Here is a 22,946-nt window from a genome sequence, read left to right as displayed (position 1 = left end):
GTTTTCCAATCTTCAGCAAATGTTTTCAAGGAATTGCTATGCTTGTAGAGGCAGAGAAGGGAAAAGGTCAACCCTGTTAGCCTAGAAATACTGCCTAGTATGAGCAGGAATATTGAAAGTAAAACTGCAAATAGGAATAAGACAACTTTATTTGTCAAAAGATAATTAGAGACTCCTATGACTAGACTACAAACTCACCTCATTCTTAATTTCTATGACTGGTGACTAAACTTATGTGCTGTAATATTTACACCTACACTGTAGTTTCGTTCAAGTTCTCATGAAGCCTGATTTGCCTTCCTGAAACCAGTTACTTACTAATATATAGCAAACCAAAGTTGAAGGCAGAACGAACGCATCTTTTTTTTCCTAAATATTGTCAATTTCTAAACCAATCAGGCCAAAACCACTCCAGGCATAGAAAAATCCATCAACTTTATGATCCTTATCCAGACAAAGACTAGACAAGTTATCTAAGCTTTCTGAAGTCTGCCTAATATCACAAACTTGAGCTAAATTTTCAGGGGTCTGAGTGCTTAAGCTACTTTACTGGGCACTCAGAACTTGTGGAAGGCGGTGGGGGGGGATCAAGGGTACAAGCTCTGGTTATAATTTTGGGTACCCAAATTTGAATACAATACTTAAAAAAATCCATCCTCAGTGCCTTCAACACAGCGGCTATGAAATATGCTGTTACAGGTGTATTAACAAGTATCTGGTAATGCAGTTACCATCAACTTCTTTTTCAATCAGGTCCATTCTGCTGGTGACTTCATTCTGTACATTCTCTATATGGGTAAGGAGATTTAGCTGCCATTGAAGATGTGTGTCCACTTGTTCTTCTGAGCCTTTTCTTTCATTACAAACAAACACAGTGTTTCCTTCAGCAGAATTCTTCTTCATAGGAGCAACAGAAAGAAAAAAATTGCCATTTAAGAGGGGTTTTTTTTGTTTTGTGTTCTTTTAATTTCTGGTGTTGCTTTCAACACTTGAGTCATATGATAAACTATGCTGTTTTAGAATTGTACTTCTGACTACCTGACAAAAAAGCATACCCAGAAAGCCACGTACCATGACACACCAATAGACTAAACCAAGCAAAATGCAAATTCCATACAAATGAGCATGTATAGCACTGGGGGAGTGAGGCAAGAGGTAAAGTTTACCAGCTCAAGCACTTTGCTTAACGCAGTAAGACAGACTGCATTTCTGTGCCCTTTTTATATGAATTGTGACTTGAATCATTAAGTGAACTGCATTGGTCTACTGTCACCAAAAAATGTGCAAAACCCTAAGGTTTGTTTCAACTTTAGCCAGAGAATGAAGGAAAACTCTCTAAAATGCAGTAATATCCAAGATGTCAGTCACTATTTTTCATAAATAAGCTGGCCATTCTATCTGTGGATTAAGACAAAAGACTTCTCTTCCTACTATTGCTATGGTCCCTTGTCACTTGCAAGCATAAGTCTGAGACAGAATTGTACGTGTTTGGGGATAGTTACAAGGGCAGTAACACACAGAGTTATGCAAACATAGTTTCTGAGGAAGACTGACTTCTTTGAAATAATTAGTATCTTCATAGCAAGTCAGACATAATACACAATTTCCTTATCTTTCTGTATTTGACGTTTCAGCTAAGGGAAATGACCAAAGGAATTATACCAGATTTAATGAGTTAAAACGTTCAGCATCTCCGTTGATTAGCACGATTCACAGTTTCCATTTTATAACCACTATGACTTTATATTTGATGAAGTTCTTTCACTATTTATGATTCTATTTTAGGGACTAGAATGCTGGATACATGTGCTCACGCAGTGTCAGTTCATGGCAAATGTCAGAGAAAGGAGTGAATTTTATCCTATTAATACACTTCTCTGAAGAAGTGCTCAGCTGATTTTTTTCCACGTCACATAACAGACTTAACACCATTTTTTTCCTAAAGTATTTCTTCCTCCAGTCAAGACTGGCAACAGTGAAAAGAGAGGGGAACAAAATAGGGACTGATGGATTTTAAGTTACTTCTTAAGCAAAATAACTTTCTTTTTAAGACTTAAAATCAATTAAAAAAACAAATCAAACTTGGACCAACCTGCTGGCAGCTTTATGAGCGAGTCCTGGAGAACAAGTATTGTTAATACTCACAATATTCATTAAAGGAGTTATTTATCAAAGATAGATTTTGAAAGTCATACAAGCCTCTAAACTCTCAAACCTTTCAGATAAAATCTTTTTTCTCAAGACATCAAGTTTGCCTCCAGTGTTTTCACTATTCAAACTGTTATTAATCTGATAAAGGTATTTTTCAGCATAAATAAGAAATGCCCTATGTATTACAATTTTCAGACCCTCTCTAAAATCACGAGATAAGAATTCTCTTGCTGTAGGAAGACCCAAGTCCATAATTCTAAAATCAAGGTGAATCTTTTAGACGCCCACTGCAGTAAGTTAAAGTCTTAAAGCTAAATAACTTGTCATCTAAATAACATCATAAAAGACTTTTTCTTCCTTTTAATGGCCTCTGTATTTATTCAAATGGCTAGTAAATGCTCCTTGAAAAAAAACCCGCAAGACCGAACAGGTCCTTCTCTAAGCTAAGAGATCAATGTAGGCAATCAGGGAATGGTGGCAGGGGTAGTAAGAGAAGCAGAGTACAGGATCCAGCTTGTGAAGAAGAAATAAACAGGAGGTTCAGGTGTGGAAGGCTTGTGCTTTCAGAAGCAGGAACAAGGAAACTAAATACAATTTTAAAGATGATGCATAGTCCAAAAAGGGACTTGATAACAGTCAATCTGGTTTATAAAGAGAAGGAAGATATGTAACAGAACTGTAGATCAGGATAAGACAAAACAGTACGGAAAATCAGAATAATCAAGGCTCTGCAGGTGCTAGAAGGGAGAATCCAAAGCCCCAGCCAATATTTTGACAAGGAGAGGTGAAGAAGGCACTTTACAGAGAAGGCAGTTCTTGTAAAAAAGGCACTTCAATGTCAGCGTCATCATGGTTTTAAGGTAAGTACAAACAGGTTCATGGAGAAACCAAGAAGAGCTTTTCAATGTGGATTAAGTCTAGACAGAAAGCCTTATTTCAGATATCAAGGCTGACTACTGACAACAAGGTGAACTAAATGTGTCCCAAAGGAAAGACACTGCCCCAAACAGATCTCTTCCTGGTTTAAAACAGACAGCAATTAGCTTTTTACATATATGCCTTGGTCTCTGAAGGAAACATTAGTTTTGTTTCACTGCTCACATGTATTTTCTTTTAATTCTAAATATGTTTATGTTATTTACAATGACAATTTAAGGTACTGTTGGAAGGAAAGTGTATTTCACACTGCTGCATATCTCCTTACTACAAAAACTGAATATGATCATGCGATTTAGCATACAAACAGTTATTTCTAACTAGAACGAGCCAAAATTTCCCATTCAGACTATATAGCTTACATGCCACATTTAAAACTAAAATTAAAAGAAAAAAGATGTATCTTACTCATTTCTTCCACACCAGAAACTGTACTTCAAAAGGGGGATGAGATGGGCCATTTATTCTCACACAGTTGGTATTGTAGAAAACAGAAAGGTTTGTTTCACTTTGTTTTTTGCTCAACTTCTCTTCACTAAAGAACTCTTCACTAAAACCAGACTAACAAGTTCAGACCTTTTCCACAAAGTAATGAATTCAAAGCATTAATGCAAAAATGAGAAAGAGATGTTTAAATAGCCAAATATAATCCTGACTAAAAACCTGTGAAACATTTAATTAGAAGAAATACGCAATATAAAAGATTTAAAAGAAGTTGCACACGAGGTGAAATTAGTTGGTCAGTAAATCATTCCTTGTGGACAGAATTCTAGATAGTGTTGGTATTAAAAGAAGAACACAGTACAGTAATAAACACTATTACAAACCTCAGTTTAACAAACAACAACAAAAAAACCCACACATAGAAAACAGAATTGAGAGGAAGAAGGAAACTTGTCCTATTTTCCTCACCTCGCAAAAACACCTAAGTTTTCTTCAAGACTCTGCACTTTAAGCATAGGATTCCCACCCATCCCATACCCCTCAACACTGGACTGAGCATAAACAGTTTTAGCACAGGCAATACTTTAACCAAACTTTGCATTTCATTCACCAGCTGAAATGGGTATACTTCACCTGAAACTATTTCAGTCATCCAACTTTGCTTCTAGTGATTTCTGCTGACATTTGATAGAGTATGTCAACTTAGAACAATGAACATTTCTAAATACTTGTATGCACTTGAGGTTTATCAGATTGAACATATTTTTCCACCTAAGAAACTTCCCAGATGAAGAAGGATACTTACCTGCTCATTCATGCCATCATCTTTAAAAGAATATTGTAAACAGTTTTTATTCTCTGTGTGAAATTCCTGATCTTCCTCAAAACTACTTGTATCTTCATCATCTGAGCTCATAGGGTCAGTGACTGCTTTGCAGTCTTGACCAAAACTCTGTGGTTTTTGGTAACTGTGCTCACTTGTGATGTACGTTTCTTCCATCTTCTGGGGTATACTGGGCGGCTCTTTATGGTTTTGACTGTGACACGTCCTTTCAGTTGGATTAACAGCATCTGGCAAAGTCACTAATTTTTTCTCTAGCCCAACAGTTATTTGCTCTTGTTCTTTTCGCATCCCTGAATAAGCCCAGAGATGAAGGTCTGGGTGATGCTTATTTCTGCAACGAAGGGGAGGAAAAAAGCAAGTTATAGAGATACCACTTACAGTCCTAAACTATTGAGCATCCACTTCTGCTAGATCACAGCTATTGATAAACACCATTATCAAACATGTAAGTATTCCTAGGTCACTCATCAATTTAGGATAAATCCAGAATGTCCCTTTAACACAAAAGTTGACTTAAAAAAACAAAAAATCACCAATAATCCCAATACACTGGATCTGCTCAGGTGCTGAACACCTAACTCCCACTGAAGCTGAGGGTATTCTACATCTTGGATTATTTAAACTATTCTACAAGAAAGAACTTTAACGTGAGAGAATAATGCATATGGAATAATGGTAGTCTCTGCTACCTAAATATATAAAGACGGAGAATAAACCTGGACTGATACTTACTTTAATATCCCAATCTTCAACTGCAGTCCATGCAATATTTCAGTTACACCATATACATCTGCCAGTAGGTGATGTGTTGACACAATCTTTTTGGCATTAAGATGAGAATAGTTTTCTTTCAAAAATGATAATCCACACATGTGTCCATTGTTAAGCCAGTCTTTATCATAAAGATATTTGGCACTCCACCTCTGACCTGGGGTAAGCAATAAACAAATTGAGGGCCATCTAAAGCCACAGCAGAATTGTATTTAAAACTAGACTGCTATAATTATATGCTGTACTCTCCTAAATGTCTCCTAACATCCATCAAAGAATGATTCAAGATCGTGCTATTAATATATTAAAATTTAGTTTTCATGGATTAAGAGGAAACTCTTAACACTTATGTAAACAAAAATAAACCTGAATCTCAAGACCTCTCTAAATGGCATTTGAAATGAAAATCTAATCACCTTTGCAATCAAAGTACAGGATATCAAGAGCTGTGCTATTATCAAATGAAAAAAAAAGTTTACATGAGTATTTTATTTATCTAACTACTGCAGCTTACTTTAAAAAAAAAAGCAAACCTAAGTTACCAAGAGAAATTTCAGAGAGTGGATTTTATATGGACATATCCAAAACACCTAGTTCGTTTCTAAAAGACAAATATTTTGCTTCAGTACTGAAGTCAGTATCTATTTTTTAGAAGCCAAGAGAAGACTTCATGAAAGCAGACATTTCAAAGTTATCTGACAGCAGAGTTCTCACACTCTCCTCTGAGGTGCCTTTTACCAGGCACTACTAGACAGGATATTGATGTAAGTGGGCCTTAGGTTTCCCATCCTATGGCAACATCTACAATCGTAAACCAACAGGCATGACTGAGTATTTAGCTAATGCTTCTATAGTAACGTAATAACTATTTAAAAAAAAAAAAAACAAACACAAAAAACCCCAAAAACAAAACTAGAAATGTATAATGCTAGTTATTCTGATATTATTGTTTACAATGAGGAACCCAGATAAACAGACTGACTAAGACCGCAATATCTTACACTCAATTTCATATCAGACTATCATCATATACAGAACAAAGAATGGGTTGATGGAAGCCCTTCATACCTTTCAGGAGAATACCCTGTCTATCTCCTTTCTGCCCATTATCCCAATACACTTTAAAATACTGACATTGTGAATGACCTTTTTCTCCTGACATAGAAAGAAAAGAAGTAATGGTTAGGAAGGGAGAGAAGATAAAAATTAGGGACACAGTCTCTGCATAGCAGGGGATAATGAAGTACCTAGTACAGTGCAGGGAAAGAACACAAGACAAATTAGTTGGTTTTAATAAGAAAAAGCTTGACTGCTCAAAGAGTACACCACACAGAACTATCAAACAAGACTCTAAATCATCAATTTAGATTCAGACTGGGGCAAATGGAAAAAGTCACATCTTTCCAGCTCTATTTTCCTCAATTTCCTTCTCAAAAATAACTAATAAAAACAGTGCTATTTTATATCTCTGCAAACAATTTTCAGATTTCATTTCTTAAATTCAGAATTAAAGGAAATTTGGGGGTGTAGTCTCATTGCCCTTTTAAAACAGCTGGACTGTTGGATATTTCACAAGAAGACATATATGTGCTTTTGTACCAATTGTCAAAAAAAAACCCAACTAAAACCTTTCTTCCAAATCGTATATTTTTCTCCAAATAACTGCTAAGAAAAATGGGTTCATGAACAGAACCATTTTTAAATCAACATCTTCCTAATCAAGTACATTCAGTTTAAAAGTAAATAAACTTTTCCTAATTCGTACCATTTCAAACTTATTCTAACAAGCTTGAGTTCAAGATGTGCTGTTTGTGCACCATCATTTACCATAAAAAGTGCTAGATTTTTTCATATTTTACATATTCAGTTCCACACCTTTATTTACACAATTCTAGACAAGCACAAACATTATAAAATTGCAATTAATATGAAATGACATCCACAGTGTATTTCAGTGCACTGTGGTAATGAGTCCTTTTTCTCTAAAAAAAAAAAATATTTAAATGAAGAGGTGTGATTCCAAGTATAGGCAAAACAGATCGCTGAAAAGAATGATTTGTTTAGAAAGACTTTTCAGACTACAATGACATGAAAAAGTGCTAAGGTTTGGGGGGAATTAAGTTTCAACAAGTAAAGCAATGGTAATTAAGATCATGAGTAAGATTTAGCATAGCTGAACAGGATGTTACTAACAGGAAAGCAAGTTTCTGCTCAGAGCCAAACTTCAAATCACTTGCCCCAAAGAAGTATAACAGATAACACAAAACAGACAGAGCTTTAACAATTTAAGCAATGCCTATCATCTCTGCTTAAAAATCCCAAGCAGACAGATGCAGATAAAGGTGGTTTACCCGTACCTGGTGGATCTCTGCAGATATAACAGATGTACTGCTCTGGAATGCTGTCCTCTAACAGTCCCATGCATACACTGTGCTGCCAACACAAGCACTCTTCACACTGACATCAGAAGAAAAACAAAAGCAAAAACTAAAACTGAGATAAGTAGATTAAAAAATTGGAAGCTACTTCTTGTATCGTCAAAATGCAGAGAACAGCAGTTTAACTTAAATAGCTGGTTTGAGTAAGATTATTTTAGTTGGGCAATTTGTGTTTGGGTAGGCAAAGACATCAAGCTAAAAAAGAGCTCTAGTTCTGAAAGTTACCTCAACCACAAATTCCAGACTGGAAAAAAAAAAAAAAGAAATTGAAGATGTAATATTTAATAATATTTTATTACAACATTCAGTATTTTAGCACCTAAATATTTAGTAGTGAAACATAAGACAGGAGTATAATATTACAGTAAAGTAGAAAGATAATGTAATACATTACAGCATAACAGTGAAAAGTAGAAAACTCTTCAGTTTAATTATTTATATTTACAAAGCATCTCTCCAGTGCGCTAGAAAGATGTGTTTTTAATATCGCACCAATGGAAAATCTAAAAGAAAAAGAAAATGAAGAGAAAATGAAAGAGGAGAAACAAGAGAATAGGAGAGCAAAATAGAAGTGGTAAGACATGAGGGCCTAGAAACAGCAAACTGGTTGCTCTCAGTGAGACAAGGCATGAAGAGGAAAAATCAGGCTGTCATTGGACTTTAGAAACAGGCAGGAAACTACCACTTAAAAATACATTTCCTTTTCTCAACTGAGCGTTTGCCTGTGTTCTAAATATCTGCTGGTTTTCTACTGAAAGTCTCTCCTCTTTACTTTGACATGCTTTTGAGCATCAACCTATTCAAAACACTGAAGTCACCTTTCCTCTTGTTACACTGCTATGGCTACAACTTCCTCTCCTCTCTCCAAAAATTTCTACGCTAGTCCATTTTTCCACATTTTTAGCATAGCTGAACTCCTGCTTAGTTCCTCCAACACAGCGCTGCATTTCAGTGTGTTCCCAGAGACAGTCTTTGTGTCCTTCGTTTTCAGATCTTTCTGTCATTTCCCAGACTTTTAAGTCCATTAACATAGGACAGCCATACTCCCTTCCTTCAAATCTCAACTAAAAAGGCTCCATATTTTCTACAGAAACTGTACCACTTAAATAGTTGAATACAAACCTGGTTTTCGAGTGGGGAAAAAAAACCAACAAGAAGTTCATGGCTTTTTTAAAGTTACTGACAACTGAGTTCTTCCTCACTGTTGCTTTCATTTGATCTAATCGCTATATTATGAATTCCTTGAGACAAAAACTTTAAATTATTCATTACTAGATGGGAAATGCTCCCTTCATTGGAGTACAAATAAATAAGCAGCAGCAGTTGCAATCCATCAGCACTTGAATGCTGTGCAGACACTGTATACTCTTCTCCCCTTTTTTCTACACCAAGTAAGATTTAAAATCTTAGCAGGTTCTAAAACGAGCTAGCGATTTCTAGTTTGAGAACTGCTACTCTAAAGATGAAGCATGCACATCACAGACATCACAGTTACTGACAATATTAATGTCTGCATGGCAGAGATCTTGGATACAGCTGAGATACATTTACAGTGAGCAGAGTGGTTTCTACAATTGGTACTGCAAAGCACAAGGGCCAAACCAGAAGGGCTGGTATAATCGGGATGGTCTGTGGAGAGAAGCGATGATTTCTGTGTGGGAAAGGATACTTTATTCCAAATTTATCAACTGGCTATAAGGAAAAAGGTTACCTTTCCTTATAAATCTGTTCTACATATCGATTTGTTAGAGAAACCCCATCCTAGAGTAATAGTTCTGCATACATCGAACAGAGTCATGCCAAGTGCAGAACATAAAAATATTTTGTTATGGTTCACTTCTATTTACAGCTCTCTACATAACTTTGGTCTCCAACACATCAAAAGGGCACCTTCACAAGCAAGAAATTTAAATGGAAAATATACCATCCTCCCCAATTTCTTTACCTGAATCATAAAGCCATTTTCTTCATCCAGTTCACAAATGCATCTAACAATCTCATTGAGAGCATCATCTTCATCCTGAGACTCTTCAAAGTTAGTCGAATCAAAGTCCTGATTGTATTCATCACCACTAAGCAACAAACTCTCTGTAGAGGAATCATCCAAAAACTCCACATCTGAAAGGTCTAGTAAAAATAAATACATGTGAAATTGTGTGTGCAGAGATGCACTACTTTACAGAAATATAGGGGGTTTTGGCAGTTAAAAATCTTAACCTGCATATAGCAAAAAATGGCTCTCAAACACACTGCTGGTATATTAGATTTCTTGACGAATTTTGCAAAATGCCTTTAATGCGATCTCCTCAGAAGCAGAGTAGCAACACTTAACCAAAGCAAGTACAATGCAGAACAGCTTAAGGAGTGTAAGCATTTTGATTTAAATAGATGAAGTGTAAATCAGTCACTACATTTATAGCTACAATCCCAAACACAAACCAAATTATTTCCTTAGAATTCTCTCCCTTAAAGAATTAAACCTACAAACTGAAAGTTGCTGTTCAGCCAACCTACTTTCTCCACTAAGGTCAACAGACAAGATAGCTCTTGGATACTGGTATGATGTATTCTTCTCTGAGAACATGCTGCGCAAAGTCAGAGAGCTCCCCGAGGACCGTGTTAATGGAGAGGAGCACCTGTCCAAGAATTCAACAGAACTATCTTCATAATCTGAATAATCTGAAAAGTTACAAGAAAATAAGTTGCTGTTACAAAAGTAAAGTTTATGACAAATTAAAAAAAAAAGAATATTTAAGTATAATGCAACATTATGTTCAGAAGTAAAGAATATCAACATTGAGGTATTAGGATGATGAAACTGTAAATATGAAATGGCAAAAGCTCTTCATAACATATTTTATAAATAAATCTCCAGCAAGAAACATAATGATGTTTAATAGCCAAGACAAACATTACCCATTTAACTCCCCCCTCCCTCCCATCTCTGAATGTACAGAGGAATAATTTTCCCTAGAACATTATACAGTCGCCTTTTTCCAAAATTCATCCTGTACCATCTGCTATCCTTAGAGATGCTGCTGGTAGCTCTCTCTTTTTGCTTTAGGTCTGTTGGTAGCACTACCAACATTGCTACCTAGAAGTAACTCCAGATGGTCCTGTCAGGTTAAGTGATAAAAGCTTGTCTGCACACCTGCAGAGGAGCACAGGAAGCCCAAAGAAAACGCTCCTGGGATGCTCCCAGACCCATCCCAGGAGCCATCAGTGATTGATGGGCCGATGGCTCCTGGGATGGGCCTGGGAGCATCCCAGCAGGGTACGCAGAAGCCCAGAGGAGCATGAAGAGCAGGCAAACAACAAACACAGCCTGCCCGCAGCCCTCCCAGGGCTGTCCCAGCCATGCCATCACCCCCCTTATCCAGGCATGAAACCCATCACAACGTGTTACCCAGAACAGCTCTCCAGATCACCTTGTGGACTAAAGGCTTTTGCAGCCCAGGGTGGGGCACACTATGGGACATAGGGGAAAATCATTTTGGGATTGCAAGACGTATTACAGAATGTTTAGGGAAGGAACCAAAGGTAGGGAAAATGGATGGGCCTAAGTGATTTGGGAAGGAACAAGTGTGGGGAAAATAGAGGAATAAGAGGATAAAAAGGGCCAGTCATGCATAAACTGTTTGCTGGTCAGTACAGTTGTCTGGCCATGCCCTGCATCTGATCAGCACCGCCTGTCCTGGTTGTGCTGGCAGAGGTGGTGGAGTCTCCCTCCTTGGAGATACTGGACATAGTCCTGGGCAACCAGCTTTAGGTGGCCCTGCTTGGGCAGGGGGGGTTGGACCAGAGATCCCTTCCAACCTCAGCTATTCTAGATTCTTATTAAACCCCATTACTAACTCTTACCCAGGTGAGAAGCTCTTCATTCAGTGTGCAGGTGTGTATATGGGGGTCTAAGTGCCAGCAAATGGAGTCAGGCCACAGGTCAAAAGGCCCATGTGTCTGTGGTGCCAGCACCTGGAGAGACTGGAGTGACCCACATGTCAGCCACTTGCAAAGGATCTCTGGTCACAGAGGCCCATGAGTTCATGCTGCAGCACCTGGAGCCAGTGCCCATGTCTGATTGCTAGCAGAGATCAAGGTGGGCCAGCTGGTGAGCAGATGAAGTGGCCTGGGAGTGGGTCTGCGAGGGCCAGCTCTGGGTGTCAGTACTAAGGGTGAGAGCCGGGGGGGCTATGGGAATCTGGGGAGTCCTGGCCAACGCTGGCAGTGTGCGAGAGTGCACATAGGAGTGAGATGGTCTGTACTGCAGCGGGGCTGTGGCTCCACGGACTCGTGGTTCCAGGTGCCAGCAACTCCAGAGGCAGCTACTGGGCAGGCAGCGTCTGAGCTCAGCTGCTGGAGACATCCACTCTGTACATGTATATATCTGTATATTGTCACCAGTGGACCCCCATCCTGCTCAGCCAGAGAGGGGAGCAGGATGAGGCTGTTAGAACACATGCACAAGCACAGACAGCACCGTGCACTTGTGCCTACTGGTAATACAGCAGTATTGACATTTATATTGATACCAGCATGATATATTTTCCTCTAACACACACTATTTGCAACAGTCTCAAGGAAAACATTTCCAAGCCTGTCCTTAATCACAGTGACAGGAGAGACTGTCCCAGGTAAGTCATGGAATCACAAATCACAGAATGGTTTGGGTTGGAAGGGACCTTACAGACCGTCTAGTTCCAACCCCCCTGCCACGGGCAGGGACACCTTCCACTAGACCAGGTTGCTCAAAGCCCCATCCAACCTGGCTTTGAATACCTCCACGGATGGGGCATCTACAACTTCTCTGGGCAACCTGTTCCAGTGCCTCACCACCCTCACAGTAAAGGATTTCTTTCTAATATCTGCTCTAAATCTACCCTCTTTCAATTTAAAACTGTCACCTCTCGTCCTATTGCTACACTGCCCGTTGAAGAGTCCCTCCCCATCTTTCCTATAAGCCCCCTTTAAGTACTGGAAGGCTGCGATAAGGTCTTCCCAGAGCCTTCTCTTTCCTAGGCTAAACAGCCTCTCAGCCTGACCTCACAGGAGAGGTGCTCCTGATCATCTTCATGCCCCTCCTCTGGACCCGCTTGAGCAGGTCCATCTTGTTCTTATGCTGGTCAAATGGTAATTAAGAGTAGCCATCCATTTACTCCTCTTAAAACTTACTGTTTTGAATATGTGAGTAATCAGATACCTACAATTTCATCCTTCTGTAGGAAGCATTCCCGCTACCACCTGTACCTACAGTATTCTTGCAATGGGTTCCACAATATGCTTCTCTCCTAAATCCTTTCCATAAAGCCAGTATTCACATTTACTTTCTCCTTCTGTCAAAAACACACTATCTACCACATTTCCTAAGTATATTCACTGTAGGGGAATCAGCTCAATGTGTAGTTGAGTTGATTACCTCATGTTGTATTGCTACCAACCTCACTGTAACAGAACAGTATAAATAACAGAAATTACCTACCTTCTGCGTTATATGGATTTTATACAAACAAACATGCATATACTCAAAGCACAAATAAAAGATTTTGTTGAGGGTTTTTTGATTGTTTTAAAGCCTTGCACAAAACTTGTCTGAAGCACACAATGTGCCTGCTTCTTGTTCTTCCCCAAGATGCCTCAATTTGATTTCAAAGGAATGAAGCATGCCTCAAACCCTTTCATTTTTGCCCATGCCCTGAGTAAGCTAGTACTGGAGAAAAAGACTACATCTTTTGACAGATTATTTTTCAATGGTCTTTCTCAAGGTCAGACACTGGAGTCAGAATCTGCCAAAGCATTAGTTTTTCCCCAGTTTAAAAAAAAAAAAAATCCAGGCAGAATACCTCTAGATTTCTAGAAACAGATTTTCACTAGAAGAATTTGCAACGATTAAAATGCTCAAGTTTTACTCACACTGCTTTCTGCATCTGGATTTAAGATTCCTATTTTGGGGGGCACTGGGAGGTATATGGTTTTCTCCTAATATTTACAAGCATTGGACATGGCCCCTAGTTTGAACCTAATCATGGTACCTCTGCCAAGCTTCTAAGTTTCAAGACAAGTTCGCAGAAAGACCAACGGAATAAAAAGAATTAAAAAACCACCCCACCCACAACAAACTACCTTACAACCTCAACAAGATAAACCCAAAGAACAATACTGAGCAGAACACAGCTCTGTGTTAATTTGCAAGAGGTACTCTATTTGTATCGTTTTGGAAGAACAGGGTTTGCAGAACCCACTGCATGTCAGAGCTGCATGGAACCAGAGACCCAAGTGCACCCCAGACAGTCTGAAGCCTTAGACTCTCCGATCTCAAGCACAGCGCTTCGCGAAACAGCCAAGTGTCACACGCTCAGATGAGAACCACCAGTTTGACCAACTCCTCCAAAACCTTCTAAATTGTGCGCTACCATCAGCCTTTTCTGATGATTCATCTAAATTCCAGGATTCAACACCAAAGATGATAGAAAACTTCTCTATTTATCTCTGTCTTTGGAAATAAAAGAAACAGAAGACTCAGGGAAATACTATATCAATGTTTCCCCATTACAAAATATACATATGTAGTTCTAACCTTATTTCAAATCTGTAGCTTGTTACCTATTAAAACAGTTCTGCTCAAAAGATCTTTTTTCAAATTCTTCAATCATTTTGCTTATTTTTATCCAAGTTCTTTTTCAAATACTTTTAAAACCAACACTCAATGTCATATACTCAAAGGATAGAAGAGCTATAAAACATTTTTCTCACTCTTATCAAACTACATTGAGAGCGCTACTGGGGATATTGCTGTACACAAGGTGATGGCACATTACTTTTGAACATATTCCTGAAACCAGAACCAGTAGAGCATATTAACTCTGCCATGTCTTAATAATCACAGATGAAGTAGCCAAGACTGCAGAGGGTCTTGGGGTTTTTGTTCTTTTCTTTGGTTCTTGCATACCTAGCATTTACCAATATCTTTCTGCAAAGACTTAGATGCCTTCCCAGTGCAAGTAAAACTCCTAATAATTTTTAGGTAAAATAATCAATTTAAGTTTACAGTTTAAAATTATATTACTCCAGTATAAAGATGGTGAAGTATGTGAAACCTAGATTAGTGCAGTTCACATCCAAGCACTGCATGATTTGGGAGCATTTTCATGTTATAGCACAAATTTTGGACAAAGGCATAACTACTCTAGAGATCCACAAGGCATCTTTAAAAGTCTGTCGTCAGAAGCTCTTTTAATGCATAGCGTTTTTCCACATGGTCTTGAGGAAAAGTTTCTAGAAAATTCTTTGTTTGATAGGTTTTGAATTTTCGTATTCTCATATTTTAAGAAATTTTAAATCAAAGTTATTACAACTGATATCTAGTAAAGTACACTGTCAATGTACATGAAAGTAAAGTCAATCTGATAGACTGTCCTTTCTATGCCTATGTTCTCATTTCTAAATTTCTGAATATTTAAAGATGTTCTCAAAAAACCCCAAACAAACACAGACCACAAACTAGCAGCAAGATAAAATAAGTAGTATTATTTTAAGCCCTGAAATGCTTTTTGAAGTAAGCAGGCATAGTACACGAAAAAAAGTTCAGTCTTTGGCAAGAAGGAAAGACAGAATGAGTCTGTATTTGCCCATGATGTTGTTTTTATTGCCATAATGCTGCAACAAAGACTGCACTGGATGCAAAAAAAGGTAAACCAAGGAATCTGTAACATGATTTTATGGGAGATTAAAAGAACAAAAGGATGTGGAAAAAGGGAAGAAATACAAAGAACCAATAAAACTGTACTGGTCAGTAGGGTAGTTATCTTTTTATTAAAAAAAGAAAACCCAAACATTGTCCAGTTTTTTCCACAGAAATCATACCAAGAAGAGTTAACAGAAAGGATGGTGCTAAAACTTTAAACCACAGTCTTACAGGACTACTTCTAAAACAAGGAGAAAAAAAAAAAGCAGAAAGTGGTTTGAAAGGGTTTGTTTTATTAAAAAAGCACAAGCTACCTAGAGCCTCATAGCTAAAAAACAAATTATTTTTGTCCCTCTAGGGAATGAAATTACAGAGAAAAGAAAAAGATGAGTGATATGATCAAAGAATTGGAACAGGGAAGTGAGATGAAGACAAATGGAATCACCATTTGTCAAGACAACAGACAAGGTTGCTGCTGAGGTGCCAACCTCAGCTGCTAAGGATTAACTGTTAAGGAGGGGCTGCATTTTATACAGTAAATCACTGAAATTCAGCAACAGACTAGATACTAGAATAATTTTAACATCCAAGCAAAATAGGTAGGATGTGTATACAGAGCTTCAAATGAAGGACTTGAAGAGATGAGAAGGGCGAGCATATCTTTTGAAGGAAGAAAAAAAATCTATGAAATATCTATGTCCATCACACAGAGACAGGCTATAAACACAAAAATGAGGTCATAGACATAAATGTCTTTTCAACATTTAAAGCCAAAACTTATTCTTTGAAATTTCTAAAATTTCACATTTATATTGTTTAGAAACAAGTTTTAATATCTAATGCCATAAATACGCTGAATGGTTTTGCTTCATTTAAAAAAAAAAATATTGAACTTACCATGCTGTTTAGATTTCTTCTTTTTTTTCTTCTTCTTTTTCTGTTTTGATTTATGATCTTTCTCCTTTTTCTCTTTTTTCTCCTTTTCCTTTTCTTTCTTTTTACCTGAAATAAAAATTAGTAATTTTAAAACAGCAGCACCATTCCAAATTACTTGCTTCATTTGGCTTAACCTAAACATGACATTCAAAATCAAGTATTCCAGTTGCCTAGTCAGATCAAAATGATTAGGTTAATTTACTTGATATCTTGGGCATGTCTCTTATTAATTGCTGGTAGAATGGTTCAAAGGAATCTCAACAAACAACATTTTAACCATTGTAAGTATTTCCAAATGAGATATCATAGCAGAAGACATAGGAAAGCACACAAAATAAGTGACATTATTTAAATAGCTTATAACATCCATTTTACTTACAGCTTATAACAAAAAGGTTTGGGCAAGAGAAAAAGCTTTCAAAAGTGCAGAATTCCAAACTAAAAGATCACATTGTCTTAAAAACACATATTAGACCTACAGAAAGTGGTCTGAAGGAAATTTCAGTATCACAAAACTGCTGATGCTGTCAGCACTTTCTACTACACAGCGACATCCTTATAGAAAACTGATTCTGACTAAAATTTAGGATACATTTTTTTACACTGCAGCTCACTTCTAATCACTGTTGGTATACGCATGAGGACAAGTACTTTGTCTCAGAAAATTCTATTTATCCTGTTAATTCTCCCAAGACAAAATACATCCCACAATATTTTCACTCCATAATCATTTTCTAAGTAATCAGCAGTGAGATAAATAATGAGGAAATTGACCTGTTACAGAAACTAAGTCCTTAAAGTCAGTATTTAAGGATTGTTTCCTGCACACAAATTAGAGTGTTATTATCTTCTTGGGGAATACAGAAACAGAAATTTTACCTCTTGGAAAAACAAGGTATAATCACTTCTAAATTCTTGTTCATCTCTAATAATTTTTTTTTTTTTTTTTTAAAGACAGGATAAAACCAAAGCCCTCTTAATTTATATTTTCTTTCAAGAATTGCCAAATGTTTTGCTAGTAACACTTAACTGTTTTCTCTTCCCCTTGCCAAATCGGTCAGTACAAGTAAATAAAGGCAGTATCCCTAATTCAACTAAAAAAAACCCAAAACACACACAAACTTTTTTTTCTTCCAGGCCTCTCATAGGTACTTTTGGATCCTTCCAAATCCTTGCTATGGGCACTTTCATTTCCTCTTATAAAATTATTCTTCTACTATAAACTTGTCATATATATAGAAACTGTTTTTAAGACCTAAACAAACAAAACAAGTGCAGCTGGGCCCAGGAAATACTTTACACTTTTACATTTGCTCTTCAAAGACATCAAGTGCTAGAGAATTTTTCCTTTTTTCCTAAAAATATTATTGCTCTGTACATACCATATGTTGAAGAACTTTTCTCTTCCAGTTTTCCTTTTCTTTCCACTCTCACTGCACCTGCAAATTGAAGAAGAATATGTGACATAAGTGCAATGTCTGGCTGATGACCCACTTTCTTGTAAAATCATTAGACCGTAAAAAGTCCTAATGGTACATAATAAGAAGAAACATACAAACAATAAAATTATTTTTAATGCCACTTTACAATTATTTTTATTGTCTAAAGCACTGGAAACAAAAAGTATTGTAGTTTACCAACTTCTGAATGCTTGTCCTTCTCAATCACGTTCTTTAATATTTTCTCCTTCAGACTCTCAAAACATTTCTCCTTTATGGGCACAGAGCACTGTATCTCTGTCCCTTCAGAGCTCACTGATGTGGAAGACCTCTTTTTTTTACTATTCCCTTTGGGTAACTTTAGACTATTGGTTAAAGGCATTTCCAGATGCAAGGCATGTACATGGGACGAGGGTGCTGAAAACAAGAAGACAGATTTACTAGGCATTCTGCAAGGATTGCAGCCAGATCACTGGCTGGGTCAAATCACTGAAATGTCAAGTACTAGTAATAATATCATCACACTTAACATATAATTACTGCATATGAATGCCTAGGTCTTAGTCTTACATACAAGACAATACATGCCACAGAAGGTTTCTTTGTTTTGGAATTTGCACTCGCTTTTTAAACTACTTGTATTGTTTAAGTGTACTTTTGCTGCTTTTAAGCCTTTTTGTTTCCTTTTTATTTCACTGTAATAGAAACCCACGTCAACAATAAGGGTTAAAGGTGCTGACATTGTCAATATCATTTAAGCTAACATTCCATTGTCTGAACAGAGAAACTGAGCTCTGGTACAACATTTTTAGTGCTATGTATAAAATTCACACTTCTGCTTATTGCATTTTTCATTGATTTCAATAATGTTTAAATCGTTCACTGTCTTTCATGTGTGTATTTAATCCACATTTGAATTACATGCAAAATACTGTGATAATTTGTCAGAATTCAGCATCATATACTGACAGTTCTTACCTTACACTATTCAGAAAAGTTTATGCAGTGAAATATTTAGTTGATTTTTAATCTTATTCTGATGCAAATTAGGAAATAACATGGTAAAATAAAACTCAAATTATAATTTTCAAATACTCAAACTAAAATAAAAGTTATTTAAAATTCTCTATTACTGTGTTCATCAATATTGTGAGAGCTTAAAGTTTCATTTAAATGTAATTAGGAAAGCCTAATCTTCATCAGGCCATTGAGGACATTTCAGGACTGTGCTGAGGACATACTGTACAAAAATGCATCTCTGCAAATTCACAAAGGGTTCAGGTTTTTCAATGCCAGCTGTAAATACTTGGGGGCACCAGACACCTTTGGTGTCTCTCAACTTATGAGCCCAGCTAAAGTATCAGCACGTAAAAAACACTCGTGGGTTAAAGTGCTGAACCAAAAAAAAAAAAAAAATCCTGAAAAATATCTGCTAGCATGCTAGCGGTCAAGATATTAAACAAGACAAAATACAAAGCTGATCTGGAGTGGATTCTTTGAGCTCCCCCCTTTTTATAAAAAAAAAAAAATATTTCACTAATAACAAAAAGCATTTAAATAAGCAGTGTTAAGATAGTTTAGTAAATTCATCAGCCATAAAAGGATTCTGGGGAAAAGGCAAGAACATATCGGGGTTGACTCTGTAAGGCGGCCTTCCAGGCTTGGACAGACCAACCCAATTCTACTACACTACAACATACATGTTACATGAACTTACTCCAGCTCCTAGGGAGACTGCTCAGGAAAACAATGAAAATGCCACAAAGAAAGAAAGCCACAGGGGCACCAAGAGCAACAGAAAGCGGTGCATCACCTGCCACACCACGCAGCACTTTTAAATGCCAGATGTTCCCAGCTGCAAGATGCAAGACATTGCCATACCATGCAGTCTAGCCAGAAGCAGCTGCTCCGTTCTGCACGCTGGCTTCTAACACAAGACACGAGCTGCATAAGACCATGGCTGAGGCTACATGCGCCTTTCCACTACCTCAAATCAACAATCTCACCTAAGACCACAATCCTTTCAAGAGCGGTCTACTATTCAAGCTCTTGCCTTTGTCTGTATTTCAAGCAAACTTAGCTTGCTGGATACTTCTTGACACAAAACATTATCCAAATTATTCTTTTCTTGGGTTTCCTAATTAGCATTTGTCTCTGTTACAGGACTGAACTGCTTTGCCATCTGTGGAGCAATGAGTATATTTTAGCACCTCAGTAGAAGAAAAAAGTGACACTTCTCCACATCATCATGCTATCAACGTCTTGTCTCGTTTCTAAAAAGAGCACAAAAGGATCACCCAAACGCACATAATTTGGTTAGGTCACTGCCGTTTTGATGAAAAGATGTGAGAATACTCCATCCAAACAATCTCAAGAGAAATTTAGTCTCAATATCAGATTAATTAGTATTTAAACTTCATTACTCAGAAGAAATCCTGACCTCAGACATTCAAACATGCTCGGATATTGATAGCCACAACACAACAAACTTCAGTATCTCAACAATTTTCAACACAAGCACATCTGACAAAGTAATCAGCTAGTAACTAAATAATTCTTTGAGGGAACATTTATGATAGGCAGAAATCTGCTACAGTCACACAAATATCCATCTCAATGACAGAGCTCTCCAGACAGCCTTTCTATGGTAACCTGAAAAGAGAAATTACTATTATGCCTGCACACACTGCAATGTTATTCTTGGCTTTTACTTTTATTAATCAGAAATCATTCTCGACCGAGAATCTTAAATTCTCAAATCCTAAATAAAGCGTTAAGGCTTGCAAAGTCTAATTTTCAATTGTGCAATCGCTACGCCGTACAAGTAACCACAAAATTAGACAAAGTAGGCAATCACAGTCTGAAGGGCAAGTACCAAATACAGCAAGATAAATATTAGTTTATACAAAATGTCCTTTATAGAAATGTTAACTTTTTTTTTTAACTGTTACTTTTAATTGCAATTTTATTCCTGTTAAGGAGTCTAGTCAGCCACCTCCCACACAGTGAAGTGTGGGAGGTCTGCAGTTAACACTCAGCAGAAAGATGCTTAGAGATTAGACTTGATAAACTACTGATTATGTCATTGTTCTAAGATCAATTTTATCATCAGAAGACTGATTTCAGATGAAAACCAAATGCAAACTACAGCACTTTCCAGTCCGGTTTATGACATGTTTCCAATGCTACCTCTCCTCGTCTGGCACGGTGAAGTGACACAAGCCCCTCCTCGTGCAAGCACAGGCACAGAACAGGATGCTGTGCTACAAGCGCAGCAGCACAGACGGGCGTTTAAGTGGTACTGCTTATTTCAGTTCAGCAAATTAAAATAAATTGTACTAATGTGAAGTGGCTTATTTTGTTGCATGATACTCTATTCCATGGCTTTTGATGTTTCAACTTTCCTAATAACAGACATATCATCATCATCTGCATTCAACTTAAGTCATAACATGACCAGTATAATTCATGGTTCTATCATAATTAATTTTGTGTTTTGAATTCCCAGTGCATAGGATGAAGAATTTTATATCTAAATGCTTTTTAAATACATATTACAGATTAATACCAGATCCTGCACAAAATTATCTCTTTAGGAAGGATGAGGACATGAAAATTTCTTGCTTGCCTTCAGGTAACTACCCCAAGAATCAGCTGAGAACTTCAGGGCAGAAATTAGAATGGCAGACATTCAAATTAGGGAGTAAACCTGACTGTCACTAGATGTTTGGAGTAAAACAAAAAGCTCCAAAGTAACAAGAGCTTTAGCTCACTAGAGTCTACATACCTCTTAAAAGCAGGGCAGCCAGTAACACTGGCAAGAGTTTATTAAAAAGCGACTGATCTCGTTTTCTGAAAATTTTGTACATCAGCCATTTCTTGTTCCTGCTGCAGTAAACTGTTATCAATAAAATTATGTAAAAGTATACAACGCTTTTTCTTTTCGCCTACCTGAAAATTTCTCCCATACAGTTAACCTAATGTTACCCTACTAGCAAAATAATCTAGACTGAGCTACAACAGGAAATAACAGCTAATGATAATATTGTTATATTACTATTATAATTATGTTAATATTGCTATATTAGCAAATGTAACAATATTTTCTTTTTACTTAAATTTTAAAACCCAGATTGCTTGCTGAAATTGTTTACTCAATACATAACAGTTAAACTAACATAAATGGTGTAGAGTTACAAAAACAAAGAAAAAACATCACAAATTTAAGAAAATTATAGCTACAGAAAGATCTGAACTTTGTGTAGTCAGAACTAGAAAACTAGTGTTCTGCATGCATTTAGACTGACTGTGAATTTAGAGTCTAAGTGACAAAAAGGCCACTTATCTCCATTTTAAGCAGTTTGACAAATGAAAGCAAGGATTCTTAGTTATGTATGCAATATCAAGTGATCACATGTAGGTCCCTGCACCAGTTTAGGCAAAGCAGTACCTCTGTTCAATAATTAACTGGTACTGTACCAGTGTCTACCAAAGTGCGCAGTACTTCCATGTAGCCTGTGGACTGAAGGAATTGATCATAGTGCTTTTGTGCTGCCTTTATGCTGTTGTGCTGCCTTTCATGCTGTTCATTTTGAGCAATGATCTTGAGAAGGAATCTATATGTTAATACTATGGGTTACCATTTATGCTTCTGCACTTCAGTGCACTTTATCCCTCCTCCCTGAAAAACATCAACTTAATATCTTTTTAGTGAAGAAGTCATTGAAATGAATCATTTTCAACAACATAAAATTATGGATAATTTCTGAAACTATCTACAGTTATCTGTTTCAATGATTACGAAGACAGCAGGTCCAACTTAGGCACACTTAGTAAATTCCATAGTGTCAAAATCTAGAATACCAGATCTGTCCAGACTGTGTCAATAAAATCTAAAAAGCAGAAATATCATAAAAGGACATAGATTTAAAATAGCTCTTTCAGATTAAAAAAAACAATTACAGGATAGTCTGGATTTTACACCAGAGTTCTCAAATTGTAACCTATAGAGTCACACTGCATACACTAAACAATGCAATATATTAAATCACACTTAGGCAGGCAGATGTTCCTGCATAATGCAAATTAACTTTTCTCAATAATTTCAAGCATCAACAAGAATGAGAAAGGAAAGCTTTGGGCACCTCTCCTTTATATGTTATCTGGCTATTGTTTAAACAGGTTCATTAGAAAAGGAAAAGTTGTGATAAATAGAGTGGATTCTATTCATTCTCCTGAAGCATGCAAGAATTTGGTAGAATTATGTGTGCTTAAGTAACATGACTTGAGAACCTGTGCTATTTCAAAAG

The 22,946-nt window shown here is 37.0% G+C and overlaps 1 protein-coding gene across 12 annotated transcripts in view; it reads right to left on the bottom strand.

Annotated features, from left to right (window-relative positions):
- Positions 1-22,946, bottom strand: part of PHF20L1 (PHD finger protein 20 like 1) — a 61,019-nt gene that overhangs the window by 5,946 nt on the left and 32,127 nt on the right. For 5 of the 12 annotated variants that reach the window (XM_075023976.1, XM_075023979.1, XM_075023980.1 and 2 more), the window contains 9 exons: positions 17,836-18,054; positions 17,581-17,637; positions 16,160-16,264; positions 10,099-10,263; positions 9,530-9,711; positions 7,504-7,603; positions 5,108-5,303; positions 4,337-4,706; positions 732-897 (listed from right to left, as the gene is read on the bottom strand). In XM_075023976.1, coding sequence (XP_074880077.1) covers positions 732-897; positions 4,337-4,706; positions 5,108-5,303; positions 7,504-7,603; positions 9,530-9,711; positions 10,099-10,263; positions 16,160-16,264; positions 17,581-17,637; positions 17,836-18,054 — 1,560 coding nt within the window. The remainder of the gene's footprint in view (positions 1-731; positions 898-4,336; positions 4,707-5,107; positions 5,304-7,503; positions 7,604-9,529; positions 9,712-10,098; positions 10,264-16,159; positions 16,265-17,580; positions 17,638-17,835; positions 18,055-22,946) is intronic. The other 7 variants (XM_075023982.1, XM_075023985.1, XM_075023986.1 and 4 more) reach the window with 3 other exon arrangements.

Source organism: Buteo buteo, chromosome 3 (assembly GCF_964188355.1).
Source record: "Buteo buteo chromosome 3, bButBut1.hap1.1, whole genome shotgun sequence".
NCBI lineage: Eukaryota > Metazoa > Chordata > Aves > Accipitriformes > Accipitridae > Buteo > Buteo buteo.
The sequence above is the reverse complement of the archived record's forward strand: the minus strand, read 5'-3'. Positions and strand labels throughout refer to the sequence as shown.